Genomic DNA, 16,670 nt, shown 5'->3' with positions numbered 1-16,670 from the left:
AATTTTCAAAAAAAAAAGTAAAATCCGTTAAAAATTCTGTTAAAATCTTAAAAATACCGAATGTAGCCCTTATATTAGGGTGTATGCGACGACGTGGACCTACATAGGCAAAATTTGTCATAATGCGAAACTTGCAAAAAAACATCGGTGAATAATGACACTAAAATCATCTAAGTACCGAATATCGGGGGTACTGTTATATAGAGATTATACGAAGACGTAGACCTGCACAGACAATTTTCTGTCATAGGCTGTAGTACCTATTACGAACTTCAAATGCCAAATGTGAAACATTTCCGGTGCATAATGTCGCTTAAATCACCAAAATACCGAAAAAAGGGAGGTACCGTTATATGGAGGCTACACGAAGACGTGGACCTGCACAGACAATGTTTTGTCATAGGCTGTAGTTCCTATTACGAACTTTAAATGCGGAATTTGAAACAATTCCGGTGAATAATGTCGCTTAAATCATCAAAATACCGAATATCGGGAGGTACCGTTATATGGGGGCTATATGAAGACGCGGACTTGCACAGACTATTTTCTGTCATAGGGTGTAGCATCCGTTACGAACTTCAAATACGGAATTTGAAAGAATTCCGGTAAATAATGTCGCTAAAATCATCAAAATACCGAATATCGGGGGCTACCGTTATATGGAGACTACACGAAGACGTGGACCTGCACAGACAATTTTCTGTCAAAGGCTGTAGCATCCGTTACGAACTTCAAATACCAAATTTGAAACATTTCCGGTTCATAATGTCGCTTAAATCGCCAAAATACCGAAAAAAGGGAGGTATCGTTATATGGAGGCTACACGAAGACGTGGATCGGTACAGACAATTTTCTGTCATAGGCTGTAGCATCCGTTACGAACTTCAAATACCAAATTTGAAACAATTCCGGTGAATAATGTCGCTAAAATCATCAAAATACCAAATATCGGGAGGTACCATTATATGGAGGCTACACGAAGACGTGGACCTGCACAGACAATTTTCAGTCATAGGGTGTAGCATCCGTTACGAACTTCAAATACCAAATTGGAAACAATTCCAGTGAATAATGTCGCTAAAATCATCAAAATACCAAAAAAAAAGAGAGGTGGCATTATATGGGGGCCATACCAAAACGTGGACCTACATGACCCTTTTTCAATACCAAAAGTCCTGCAGATATAATATACATTTGAATAAAATTTTATCAACCTATTTTGTTCGGAAGGTAGTGTGATTTCCACAAACGGACAGACGGACGGACATCGCTAAATCGACTGAATGGGCTCTAAAATGTGTATTTCGAGATGTTACAAACGGAATGACAAACTTAATATACCCTCCATACTATGGTGGAGGGTATAAAAAGTAGCTCCCCACCTATATAAATCTTGCAAACATTATAAAATCTTCTTTTATTATTTACTTGTTAATCAGAACTATCGAACAAACAATAAAATATTTATAAAGAGACATATGAAAAATTGAACTCGTTGAACTAGTTCCACATAAGCAAAAGAAGAAGGTGCTTGCTCCAATCAGTGAACGAAATTGTTCAATTCCATTCTGAAGCTCATAAAACATCGTCCACTAGACAATAAAAGCTCACTTATATTGTCCCATAAATCTAAAAACAATATTTCGAAATTTGTTAAATATTTCATTGTAGCCTAGTGTAATGGTGGTCATACAATGTGTTGGCATTAACTAATCCATTACGAATTTATGACAACGTCACACCAAGTGGAAAAGGTGTAACCGTTCATAATACCGGCAGATTATAGTCTTAACATGGCAAACCTTGTTAATTTATACTTTGTTTTTGCTATTTATTAAACCAAAACAACAACAAATAGTAATGTTTATATAATTTATATTATTAAAATCACCCTAACATCTCCTCCTTCCACTCCTCAGATTAATACAAAACAAAAAAACAAGAAATACAAACAAATATTTATTTATTCAAAAGGGCGTTAATAGTCTTAAGTTTATAATTTTAAACATTTACACTTTGTTTATTCTGTGATTATCGAATGCCGCAAATAATTTATTCGCAATGAAATATGTACGTCTATTGAAAAGTTTATTTAAGTAATTAGTAATTATTTTTTTTATGTTTGAGTGATTGAGTATTTCGTATAAAGTCAATAATGGCAAACGAAACGTATTAATGTTTTCTCTCTTCACATTTATTTATTTATTTACAGACCCTGGACCATGCATACTTCCAGCGGTGATGATGAGGCCTCCAAGGACCCTCGCATAATTGGTGATCAGGATTTTAGTCAACAATATACAGAAAATGATTTTGAAGGTAAGTCAACGAATGGAATTTGAGTTTATTAAATAGAGAGGTTATGAACCTAATAATTTACTTCGATACAGTAATCGAGAAAGTCTGCTTTGGAAAAAATATAAATTATTTAGAATCTATTGGGTCTTCCAATTGAAAGAGATTAAATGGTTGTTTTTTCCGTGCCTGTACGGAACAAATAAAATGTTTTCCAATTTTCAACACAATAACAAAATGTGGCTAAACTCATCAAAATTGATCGGTGTAACCCGTTTTCCATCTGAAGGATTTTAAGAATTAAATATATAATCTAAATATTTCGTGGAGGCTATATTTATCCAAAAGGATGACATTTTACTAGTCAGATGCATGACCTTTACTCAAAAACATGGAATTCTCACTTAAAAATAAATGAATGAAAAATTCGGAGAAAGTGGCGCCCAACACTTTAGCTATAGTTTTTGTCAATTTCACAAACCTTTCTAGTTAGGCTTCATTCATACAAAATGTCATGACGATGAGTCCATAGTTCCGATCTGTAATAAAATAAAAGTTATGGAGACTGACGGAGGGATCACACATGTCATCACCATTCAAGACATGGGTGGTGGTATAAATATTTCGAGGTGTTACAAACTGCAGCTCAGATTTGGTTGATTTTACTCGCGAGTGCTGAGTGCTCGCGAGCGAGAATTCTCTAAATGCAAATTTTGATCACGACTGCATTTTAAATGGTTCATTTCCCTACTCCAATTTTCGTATATTCACGAGTAAGAATTCTTGAAGTGTACGAGTTTTTCAAAAATTTCACTCTTTTATTTTATGTAGGAGCGTTTGCAAGATTTTCTGTGTGAAAAGCAAGAATGAGAGTCCACACGTTTTTAAGAGAGTATTTCCGCTCGAATTTGGAAATATTAAATTCAGGGTATGTGCTGAAGGTTTCGGAACTTGGAACAATTAGTGTACGAAAAATATGAACTAAATTTGGTCGCAATCGTATTTGGTTAGCGTTCAGTCTTGGCGAACACAGCAGGGTTAGGGTTGAGATTGGGAAAATATTTTGAAAAGTTTTCCGCTATTGGGTCAAACCCCCATATAAAGGATTCCCTTAAATTTTCGAACTAAAGCGCATGAAATTTGTCATTGTGCATTCTAAGTGGATTGCAGTCCATAAAAATTATGTATAACAAGTAAAAAACAGTTAGTTCGGCCGGGCCTAATTTTGAATACGCTTTACCATTTGGAACAAATTTGCCAATTTTCGAAAAAAAAAAATAAAATCCGTTGAAAATTCTGTTAAAATCTTAAAAATACCGAATCTATCCGTCATATTAGAGTCAATACGAAGACGTGGACCTGCATAGGCAGCCGTTGTCATAAGCCATTGCAATATTCAAATACTATACTTAAAAAAATCGGGTGAATAATGTAGCTCAAATCATCAAAATAACGAATATATGAAGGTACTGATATATGGGGGCCTATACGAAGACAATTTCATAGCCTGTCGTACCTATTAGGAACTTCAAATACGAAATTTCCAACAATTTCGGTGAATATTGTACCTAAAATTTTCAAAATACCGATTATAGGAAGGTACCGTTATATGGAGGCCATAGGAAGAAGTGGGCCTGCATACGCATTTTTTTTGTCATAGGCTTTAGTGCATTATACGAATTCCAAATACGAAATTTGAAATAACTCCGGTTAATAATGTCTCTAACATAGTCAAAATTCCGAATATCGGGGTGTACCGTTGTATGGTAGACCTATATAGACATTTCTCTCCTAAATTTAAAATGATCTTCTAGTATGGATTCCATTGAAAAATGTAGCTAAAATCAACAAAATACCGAATATCGGGAGGTACCGTTATATGAGGGATATAAGATATCGTGGGCCACAATAGATGATACTCTTCCAGGGGGTAAAGTACTCAGAAGGAACTTCTTCTGTGGATTTTCAGATAATTTTATTGATACATTTGGCTACAATCATTAACATACCGAATATCAGGGGTATCGTTATATGGGGGCTATACGATATCGTGACCCGATATAGTCCATCTTCGAACTTGACCTGCCTGCAGACAAAAGACTGTGATCTGTACAAAATTTTAACTTCATGTCTTTATTCGTTTTGACTCTAGCGTGATTACAACAGACGGACAGACGGGCTGGGCTAAATCGTCTTAGAATTTTACTTAGATCAAGAATATATATACTTTGTTAGATCTAAAATTATTTTTTCGACGAGTTACAAACGGAATGACGAACTCAATATACCCTCCATACTATGTAGGGTGGTTTTCACAGTTTTACGAATTTTCCTAACGCTACGATCGATCTTTTTATAAACATTTTTTTTTAATCATTAAATTCCAAAATTTTAATCTCCCCCGCACCTTTATCAATAAATGATTGTAAAGTTTTAAATTGGATATTTTTTCGTTTTTTTTTTTTTTGCTATTATTAAATTTTTTGTTAACCACAACTAACTTGTATTCAAATCTATTACACCACTCTTGTGTCACAAAATTAAATCGAGGACAACAACGACAACACCACATTTTTCGATCACATAACTGTAAACTGTTAACAATTATGCGTGAATTAAATATTTGCGTGGCATTTTTCATTAAAATTTTTCGAAAACAACCACGAAAAAATTTAATTAATTTCGATGTTGTTGTTGTTGGACCAGTTTGGGCAACTAGCCTTGGATTTTCAATGTCGTTATGTGAATAAACACACACACAGGTCAGCAGTTAAGAGTGGAAATTCTTTGAAAATAAACATAAAATATGAAGAAGAAAAATTAAATTGTTAGAAAATATGAATTTCATATTTATAGCATACAAATTAATCAAATGTTTAATTAATATTAGTTATGTTCAACAAAGCTATGCAAACACGAGAGCCAATAAATATTTCCAAAAAAAGGAAATGATTCGGTCATAAATAACATGTCAATCACAATTTGTGATGGTGATATTAATTACAAACATTTATGTCAACAATTATGAGAGGCCAAATTTGTTGTTTGTTTTGCGGTCGAGGGGGGGAGAGTGGGGGAGGAGGAAATCCACATTTTTGTAAACAAATACAATCATGGCCTGCAGCCATGGGAGTGGAAATGGAAAATTATTTGCATAAAATTTAAAAGAAATACAACTCCTGTGGCAGATATTGAAAATTTTGATGAAAGAGAATTTAGTTAATGCATAGATGGGCCAAATATTGAAAGAGAAATGCTTAAGAGAATTTTAAAATAGCTTTCCTGTGTCGAATTTTTATTATACCCTCAGTCATATGGCTAGAGAGGGTATATATCATTTGATACAGCAAAACGTGCCTCATCAAAATAAGGCATTTAAGACCCTAGGTCTCTTTGGAACAAATGCGATTCAGGACATTTGGAGTCGATCTAGCGGCTGGTGTGCACGATAACTCTCAAAGGAAGTATCCGATTCGATTCAAACTTGGTACTTCGTAATATTATTGTCAAACTTAGATCGAGTTCGAAGATGGGCATTATAGGTTTACTCCTTCTGGTACCTCCCCCACAAATCGTCGAAATTTAAAAAAAAAATTCTTCGCAGAAAGAATAATACGATTTTGCCCAACTTTGCAAATTCTAATATTTCCATCATTGTCCGAGAATCGACAATGTCGGTCCACTCCATAAAGTACCTCCCTCACAAAGGGTAAAAAATTTTGGATCATTTTAACTCATATAAAATGCGATGTAAGAGTCCGATTCTCTTGAAATTAAACGCATCCGATATTTTCATTAACCCAAGATCTGGCTTAAAGATGGAATATATCGGTCCATTCCTTCTGGTACCAACCCCTCAAAGGGTTAAAAAATTTTGAATATCCATGAAGCTCATAAGACGCTAAATTAACATTCGATTCCATTCGGACTTGGCACATTTCAATATTTTTACCAACACAAGATCTGTTACAAAGATAATAGAGATTGGACCACTTTATCGGGTACCTCTCCCACAAAGGGTCAAAGTTTTGAATATACAAAACGATTATAAAATCTGAAATAACCACCGGTTCTCTTCATATTACACACATCACAATATTTTGCATTAACCCAGGGACTGGTGTGAAAATCGAATATATCGGTCCACTCCTGGTACCTCCTCCACAAAGGGTCAAAATTTTGGATATCCTCATAAAATATATCTCATAAAATGCGAAATTAACATCCGATTCCATTCAGCATTGGAACATCTCAATATTTCTATCAACACAAGATATGTTATAAAGATGGTAGAGATCGGACCATACCTTCTGGCACCTAACCCACAAAGGGCCAAGCTTTGGAATAACCAAAACGATTATGAAATCCGAAATAAGCATCCAGTTCTCTACATATTTCACACATCCAATTATTTCCACTAACACAAGATCTGCTGTGTTGATGGGATATATCGGTCCACTCCTTCTGGTACCTCCACCTCAAAGGGTCAAAATTTTAAATAACCAAAACGATCATAAAACTCGAAATTAACATCCGATTTCATTCAGCATTGGTGCATCTCAATATTTCTATCAACACTAGATATGTTATAAAGATGGTAGAGATCGGACCATTCCTTCTGGTACCTCCCCCACAAAAGACCAAAGCGATTATAAAATCCGAAATAAGCATCCGGTTCTCTTTTTATTTCACACATCCCATAAATTCTACTAACATACGATCAACTGTGATGATGGGATATATCGGCCCATTCGTTCTGGTACCTCCCGCACAAAGGGTAAAAATTATGAATATTCATGAAGCTCATAAAACGCGAAATTAACATCCTATTCCATTCAGACTTGGTACATCTCAATATTTTCATTAACACAAAATCGGTTATAAAAATGGTAGAGATCGGAACATTCCTTCTGGTACCTCCCCCACATAGGGTTCAAGATTTTGAAAAACAAAAAGCTCAAAGAAAGCGAAATAAGCATTCAACTCTCTTAAAATTTTGCAAATCCATGTATTTTAGCTAACACAAGATATGTTGTGAAGATGATATATATCTGCGAACATTTTCCGGTGCCTCATTCACGTGGGGTCAAATTTTTGAAAACTTTTGCCTGTCAGAACTATTTCCAAATATTTTTCTCAACCAGAAATCCGAAATAACAATGGAATCTATCGGACTAGATGAAGTATGAACATGGAATACTTCGGTCGACTATATGTGGTACCCACCCGCACATTTCAACATTTTCTAAAATTTATCATATATCTCGTATTATATGAAAGAAGAAGTCATTAAAGTCCAAATCTGGCACGTCCCAATATTTGTACCATATTTATTTGGGTCCGATACGAAATGGTCAATGGTAGAGAGTCATAAATTTCAATAATCATAACAGAAGTCAAAATATATTTAAATCATCGAACATTGGCTAAGGATATACATCTGTCGTCAAAACCGACTGATACCTTTTAAATAGTTTAATTAATACTTTTTTTTATCAAAAGTAATATCAAAGTTAACTCAAAAATTATTTTATTGAAACAATTGTTGATAAATATTCGTATATGTCTATTTTTCGATGTTTTACTCATGACGGACAATAAGAGACATCAACGCTAGAGAGAGCGAAGCAGAGTGTCTCAATTTTATTACTCTCTGAATACATTGTTTTCCAATGGCTCAGATTGTATGTGTGGAGAGAACTATGCTCGATGAGAGCACGTGGGCCTAGCCTAAATTTGTCTAACCCAGGTCTTAGATTGTTAACAGATCAAATTATTTAAATAAATAAATAATTAAACGTGGATTTGTGTTTTTTTTTTTAATCAAAACTAAGAGAAAAGAGTTAAAGAGTCACAACAATCTTCGCTTGTAAAATTAATCAAGAGAATAAAGCTTCTTGTTTATATTTATTTTTCCCTTCCTAAAAATGAATTTCATTCATTAAAATTTGGGTTTGCTGGACGGCTATCGTCATTAGCCGTTCGTTCGTTTCACTATCACCCAACAACTAATCACAAAATAAACATTGTAAATTCGCTTTTATTATTCTTAAGAGTTGTACAACAATTCAAACGTTTATATTTATCTATGGGACAGCTGTGAAACGTTTAACACAAAAGGCAAATCTACCGAGTTGCGTAGAGGTGGCGTCAGGTAGTCTATGACGAAAATTAAATAAAAGCCAACTGCAAAAAAAAAAACAAATTAACTGCCATGCAAATTGTCTAAATAAATACAAATTGAAAAATATTTTTAAATAATTAATTATTCGGAAATTGTTTTAAAAATATCAAATTATTTATAATAGGAACTGAAGGTGCAAAATAGAAAATATGATATAAATAGAAACATAAAATTTTTAATTATGTATTATATTTTAATTATGGGCAGCATGTGTGTTTTTAACCCACTAGCGGATATTTGAAGCTTAATCTGGTATTAACTAATTGGGAAATAATTGGATTATACTGGATAGCACCGGACACAGTATCAATGTCGCAAAAAATAATATATTTAGAAATATTTTTGGACGACAAAAACATGTATGTCTAGTGAACAAAATAAATTTGAAAGACCACAGAACTTTTTCTGTATTTTTCCATTCACTTGATTACAAATGGATGAAGTTATTAACAGATATTGACAAAATTAAACCAGTAAAGAAAGTCTTAAATTTCGGCGGGGCCGACTTTATGATACCCTACACCACTTTGCTAATTTATTAGAGCTCCACATAACAATTAAAAATTTTTATGGGAGAATTCAATCATACACACTATAATTATAATTATAATTTAAAGTTTAAAGGACTAAATATGCCGAAGCATTTGTATCTTTTAAATTCGGATTTTTATTGCCCATTTGGTGCACAATTAATTTGAAATCGGATAAAGATATATATAGTGGAGCTATATCCAAATCTGAACCGATCCCGATAAAATTTGGCAAAGATATTTCTGAGCTGTATTTGATATATTTCCCTGAATATCGTTGTTACGGAATATATATTACGGTTGTGGGTAACAAATATAACAAATCGGATGAAAAATATATATATGGGTGTTATAGCTATATCTGAACCGATCTTCACCAAATTTGACATACTAGCTTCTAGACTCAATTCGGTCGTAAGTGCCAAATTCCATCCCATTTGGAAAAATATTAGACGTTTGGTGCACAATAAAAGGTAAATCGGACGAAGTTATATATGGGAGCTATAACCAAATCTGAACCGATCTCGATAAAATTTAGTAAATGTATTTCTGAGCTGTATTTGCTATATTTCCCCAAATATTGTTGTTACAGAGTGCATATTACGGCTGCGGAGGACAAAAATGACAAATCGGATGAATAATATATATGGGAGCTATAGCTATATCTGAACCGATTTCGATCAAATTTGGCATACTTATTTTCCGGCCTAATTTGGTTGTATGTGCAAAATTCCATACTATTCGGGCTGATATTACACGTTTGGTGCACAATAAAAGGCAAATTGGACGAAGATATATATGGGAGCTATATCTAAATTTTGACCGATTATCTCCAATTTTACTAGGGTTCGTCCTTGGGCCAAACAAATGATCTGTGCAAAATTTCACCTGGATAGGGCAATAAATGCGAACTGTACTATGTTTACAAAAATACATGGACAGACGGACTTGCATAAATCGACTCAGAATGTGATTCTATGCAGATCACCAAAAGGAACTATGGGTCTATCTCGTTTCCTTTTGCCGGTTACAAACAAATGCACAAAGATATAATACCCTGACCACCTTGTGGTGTAGGGTATAAATACGAGGAATATTTTGGACGGAAATGTTAACTCACAAACTGGTCAACAAAAGGGCCTTTTTGGTCCTTTTTGAAAAATATGTTTGAAAACTCCCTTTAAGCGGGATCGTAGCAAGTCAAAATATCCTACAAAATTATTTGTCATAAAATTCTAATATAGGTCCTGGAATACATTAAAAGTTTTAATCTTACCCAAACGCCAGGTATTCGTATATATTAAGAAGACAATTTATGGTTAAAGCCGTACTTCTTGTGAGTTTGAGCAAAAATCTCCAACAAAGCATCATTTTAGAAGGACGATGTAAAGAACAAAAATATTCTTCATCAAATCATCATCATCACTCATCACTATGAGTTACCAAAGAAAATTAATCTCTATTTCCACTGCATATTAAATAAATAATTGCATCAATGCACCTCAACAAAAAAATATTCCAATTTTTTTGAAATTTTTTCCTCGGACTTTTTTCGCTTAAAAGTAACATAAAATTAGGTTGTAAGCGAAAGGTATCAAGAGAAGAAATATTCTACATAAAATTTCACTATAAATCTCAGAATAATACATATATCTAGGTATAACAGTTTTTAAGGAAATTAAATACGAATTTTGTATATTACAAGTGAAAATTATGAGTTTGCCTTTTTTCCTTCTAATTTAACACGCATCCAATCCGAGTCAAATTCTCCCCTTATACTTCAGTTTTTGGCGAAAGTGTCAAAGTAGAAATTATTCCAGAACAAATTTTATTGTGAGTCTCTGAACAAAAGAAATTTGCATACTTAATATGTACCATAAAAAAAGCATCCGTCTTTGTTAATAAAGCACCTTGTTTATTTCGGAAAAATTTATAACAAATTTTCGCTGCAAATTTTCTTATAATTTTACTGTACAATAGCCAGTCTGGGTTTTAAAAAATGCCAAGTGGACATGATAGTACTTGTTCCTAGATCAAAACCCCAAAGGACTGGGTTCTTAGTCCAAATTTTGTTAAGGTCCTTATATAGAAGACCTTTCACGTGCCTTCTTAATATTGAAAACTCCTACAGCTCTTCTACAGAGATAATTTTTATATGGAAATTTTCTTACAGGATTTTTCTTAGAGAGACAGGATATACCTCCTGGTATTTTATATATTAAAAACATCCACAATGTCTTAATTTTATCTAAGAACTTCTGCAGGTCGATAGAATATTTTCTATTCGTAAACAATTGAAATTTGCAAAATGTCCAACCTGTTTCATTTAGGGGTTGAAATGGACCAAATACTGAAAAAATGTCGGATTTTGCAATAGCTATACAGGTCGTAATTATAGACCAATCGACGTGGAATTTCGCATGTAGCTAGAGTTTAGGGCGGGGAAGAAGCCTACCAATTTTGATGGTCATCGGATAATATTTAGCGGGTAAAATAGACCATATCTTTTTTGTTGAAAAAATTCAAAATTTTTCATTAAACCGCGAATATTTTAAATCCCGAAATCACAAAGCCATGACATTGATGTTAAGATCCAACAAATCGGATATATAGCAAAATATATGCGATATATATGTCCATCAAAGAAGATATGCTTGAAAGATCTCATATATGTCGAGAACGGCTGAACTGATTTCGACAGTTCTCATTAATTCAGAATGGCCTCTTGGCAGGAAAGAAAAAACGTCTAAAAAATCGCATAAAAATATCTCTCTAAAGATGAAAATATTGATTTTGTAACATTTTTCATATTTTTTCAATTTTGTCATATTTTTGGCATATTTTCATTTTGAATGAAACATTTGGTAATATTTCTACAGCTAACAAAACTAAGTAGTTAGGATATCAGGATATCATATACAGATCGCATTTATGGTCCGATCCTTACGAAATTTAGCATGGGTATAAGATGAGGGTCAGAATAGAAGCCTACACTTTTTGGAGATGATAGCCATATATTTAGGGGTTGAAATGGACCAAAAAAACTGCAAAATTGTCAGCAGGTCGTAATTATCGCCCGATCCTCACGCGAATTTGAATGGAGGTTACCGGACATTGCAAAAGCCAAATAGTTTTGGATGGCCATCCAAAAATATTCAATGTGTGAAATAGTTTGCCAACTTTTGTAGACAAAATACGAAAATATCCATTCCAGTGTCTTTTTGGAGAATTCACAAATACAGGAAAGACGCACTTCTGACTATTTCGTTAAGGCTGATTTCGTTGAAGAATATAGTCAAATGTCTGTATCTCATATAGATGCGTTTTAGTCAAAAACCAATAATAAATGTTAATCTTTTGCCACTTCTGAGAGATTATAGGTCTTTGGGAAATATTGGTTCCAGATCTAGGAAGACCATTTACGTGCAACATCTACCAATAAATTGGAAATGAGCAAATTCGTTTAAGTTGCTATTATTTGAAAATTAGAGAACGAAACCTGATGGTTTTCCTTTACTATTTGTCACAATATCTTGTGGAATTCTTTCGAGTATCTCGCCTATAAAAACTGTATCATTTATTATAGTGTTGTAGGGTATTCAACGGTCGGCCCCGCTCGACTGTAGCCTTTGCTTACTTGTTAATTAATTGTTTTGTTTATTTGTTATGATTGTAACATTTGTTTATTTTTTGGTTTTCTTGCAGGACATCGGGCCCATTCAGTCTATGTAGGTGTACATGTACCGGGTGGACGTCGCCATTCGCAAAGAAGGCGCAAACATCATCATGGCAAAAGTGATAGCAGCGGGGATGAGAGGCAGCCGGAAGTTGAAAGGCCGGGTGAGTCAAAATATAAATAAAAATACAATTTAATAAAAAACATTCAACAACTGGCCGTTGACATGCAACAAAAACATCGTCAACAAAACAAAAATTGCCGATTCTCACTGAAATGAAAAAAAATTAACTTCTTCAACTAAACATAAACATATTTCCTCCCTCCCATTCTAGTTACTCCACCCGCCCAACGGGTACAATTCATATTGGGAGAGGATGCCGACGATGGCACCCACGTCTCCCATCCCCTATTCTCGGAATACTTAACCCTCGTTAAGGAAGGTGACGAAATCGAATGGAAAGAAACAGCCAGATGGATAAAATTCGAAGAGGATGTTGAAGAGGGCGGCAACCGTTGGTCTAAGCCGCATGTGGCCACATTATCGTTGCACTCCCTATTCGAACTGAGAACCCTGCTGTTAAACGGCTCTGTGATACTGGACATGGAGGCGAACAGCTTGGAACTGATAGCCGATTTGGTTTGTGAGAATATGGTAAATGCCCGCACATTACCGGCCGACTCAAGGGATAAAGTTAAGGATGCTCTGCTGCGGCGTCATCGTCATCAGCACGAATACAACAAGAAGACAAAATTGCCGATAATACGTTCGCTGGCCGACATTGGACGGAATCATTCATCATCGAAAAGTAAGTTTTTGGCACAAAAGAAAACTAAGTAAAAAAATAACTTTTATGGAAATATTTTCTCAATAAAATCTGTAATTAATCATGCCATGGAAAGTTTTGAAAGTGAACACAAAGAGAGAGAGAGAAAGGGGAAAATTTGTTGAAAGGAAGCCATCAACAGTTTATTTTTTAATTCGAAAGAGCTGCTAAGAGAGTAGCTGTTTTTGGGAGTAGCAGTCAGTGATTTTTGGCGAGGTTCAACAGGAAAATATTTCATATGAAGGGAAACTGAGTTAAAGGCCCAGATATGAGAAATAATTTGCTCTTCTCTTCCATTATCACAGATTATGTTTTATGTAACTGAAATTTGACTTTGGCTTTTACCCAGTTGAAAAGAGAACCCCTCTCTCTCTTTGTGTTCAAACCCATCAACATTGTCATAACATCATAAAAGTGTCCATCTCTGATCCAAATCATTGTGTAAAGAAAATTCGAGCAGGAGAGTGAGTAGTATTCTTACTCCCTGAACTATTTTTATGTTCTGTAAACTTCATTGTCCTATATTTATCTCTCTCTCCCCCAACCCAACATTAACATTTCTATCTCATTATCTCGTATCAAGCCAAGAAAAATTCTCAGAGTTCCTAACATGTTTATAAAAGTCACGTTTAACACATGGATCTATGGAAATTAGTAGACAACGTAACGTAAGATTAGTCCGTAGCGCTATTGGTAATATACAGTTTACACTATGTAACATAGGGTTCTCCCAAGAAAAAAAACCGAAGTGATCTGCGGAAGAGTAATAGAAAAATAAGAAGATGATATAGGAAGTCAGCTGCTGCAAAATAGATGACATCCGAAGTAATCCACCGTAGAGTTGATGACATCCGAAGTCATCTACAGTAGAGTAGATGACATCCGAAATCAGCTACGGTAGAGTAGAGTAGGCATCAAAAGTCATCTACTGTGGAGAAGATGACATCCGAATTTATCTACTGCAGAGTAGATAACATCCGAAGTCATCTACTGTAGAGTAGTTGACTTCCGAAGTCATCTACTGTCGAGTAGATCCGTACGAAGTCATCAGCTATACAGTAAATTACATACGAAGTCATCTAATGTACAGTAGATTGCATCCGATGTCATCTACGGTATAGTAGATGACATCCGATGATATCTGAAGTCATCTACTACAGTGTAGCTGACATCCGAATGCATCTACTATAGAGTATATGACATCCGGAGTCATCTACTGTGGAGTAGAAGGCATCCGAACTCATCTACGGTAGAGTAGGTGACATGTGAAGTCATCTACTGTAGAGTAGATGACGTATTAAGTCATCTACTGTCGAGTAGATGACATCCAAAGTCATCTACTATAGAGTAGATGACATCCAAAGTCATCTACTGTAGAGTAGATGTCCTCTGAAGTCATCTACTGTAGAGTAGATGTCTTCCGAAGTCATCTACTGTAGAGTAGATGTCTTCCGAAGTCATCTACTGTAAAGTAGATGATCTCCAAAGACATCTGGTAGATGTCATACGAATGATTAAAAATGGAAAAATCCCCTAAGCAATGTTACATAGTGTCTTATTTGTATATGTAGATTTTTTTTAAATACAGGGCCTTCTTTAACACACACATGCACACAAACTGAATACTAATTGAATGTTAATATGTATAAGATTTACATGCCTCTACCAATTCATTGCATGTGAATGTGTCCTCAATAGGACTTGATGGCAGCAATCCGCTCTATGCATCGACATCGACGCCTTACTATGCCAGCAGTAAGGATCAGCGAGGTTGTTATCTTGCTGTGCCCACAGGTAGAGCAATGTTAACTCTAATCCTTCTCTCACCTTTTAATATTTTAGTTAATTATCAGTATTTTGTTGTTGTATTCAGTTACCATTCTTATGTAAAGCAAAACAACAGCATAGTAATTAAATGCCAAGATACCTGTATAAAATGTGTTCCTTCTTTTATTTTAAAGCACCTTGTATAGCTAGGAAAGCCAAGAACCACCCAAGGAAATATAGCGACATAATTTCCCACATACGGTTCTAGAGTAGGCTATTTAATTCCCTACTTCACAAAAAATAACATTTGCCATCCGCCACATTTACCACCACCACCAACCACGCCACATGCAGCAGCAGCATATTTCTTCCTCTTCATAAAATTTTTGTTTCGAAAATCACATCATCCGTTGTCGTTTCAAATGAATTTGAAAGAAAACCACAAATTGTATTTTTTTATAAAAATGCTCCTTATATGCTTCCTTCCTTCCTTCCTCAATTATTATTAACTTAATAGCTGAACTTGGTCATATTGGTGTAACCACTTGGTTCCATGCCGGCTCCTCCTCACATTCGCCACACGGTTCACACGGATACGGGGCAGCCAACAGACGTAAAGAAGGTTTTGTCGTGTTGTTTCTTTTTTTAATTGCAAAGCAAAGAATATTACAGCCCATTACTGTGATAAAAAATAATCATAGCCAAACTAAAAATGTGTTTACTCTCTCTCCCTCTAAAAACTCTAATGTCTTTGATACGCTCTTTAAAAAAAGTACTTTTAAAGAGAATATTTTTTGATATCTTTTTCCTCAATTCACATCATTCGGATATGTATGTTGTACTACAACTTGTCTTGTTATTTTCTCCTCCTTTTTTTCTCTCTCACTCTCTCCGTGTTATTGATATAATTGTGTGCTGAGCGTAATTCTCTTCTTCACAGTTTTTTCTCTTAATGATGCTACCATACGCAAAATTCCTTTACACTTTTTAATGTTTCTTTAAAAATGTCTTATAAATGGGTCATTCAACATAGATTATTTTAAAATCAATTTTAAAAAAATGAGCATAAATTTGATTTCAATTAAAATTGTTTATAAAAAATTATAGTAAAATTAAATCGTATTTTGTATATTCTTAATTAAATGTTAATAGAAATAAATAATGGAGATTTCAACAAGGAAGGCTTATTAACAACTTTAAAAGATGTACACCATCAATACCATATACTGTAAAATAGATGACTTATTTACGCATTTATGGTAGAGTAGATGGCTACCACGCCGTCTACTGTAAAGTAGATGGTTTACGAAGTCATACACAGAAGAGTAGATGGTTTACGAAGTCATATACAGAAGAGTAGATGGCTTACGAAGTCGTCTACAGAAGAGTAG

The 16,670-nt window shown here is 34.5% G+C and overlaps 1 protein-coding gene across 6 annotated transcripts in view; it reads left to right on the top strand.

Moving 5' to 3' along the window:
- Positions 1-2,212: 2,212 nt before the first annotated feature.
- Positions 2,213-16,670, top strand: part of LOC101900351 (sodium bicarbonate cotransporter 3) — a gene marked incomplete at its 5' end in the record, with an annotated part of 36,391 nt that continues 21,933 nt past the window's right edge. For all 6 annotated transcript variants that reach the window (XM_059120766.1, XM_059120770.1, XM_059120765.1 and 3 more), the window contains 3 exon segments: positions 2,213-2,319; positions 12,715-12,849; positions 13,021-13,494. In XM_059120766.1, coding sequence (XP_058976749.1) covers positions 2,213-2,319; positions 12,715-12,849; positions 13,021-13,494 — 716 coding nt within the window.

The sequence above is a fragment of the Musca domestica genome, unplaced genomic scaffold (assembly GCF_030504385.1).
Source record: "Musca domestica strain aabys unplaced genomic scaffold, Musca_domestica.polishedcontigs.V.1.1 174, whole genome shotgun sequence".
Taxonomy (NCBI): Eukaryota; Metazoa; Arthropoda; class Insecta; order Diptera; family Muscidae; genus Musca; species Musca domestica.
Note: the sequence above shows the minus strand (reverse complement) of the source record. Positions and strands in the feature narration are given on the sequence as shown.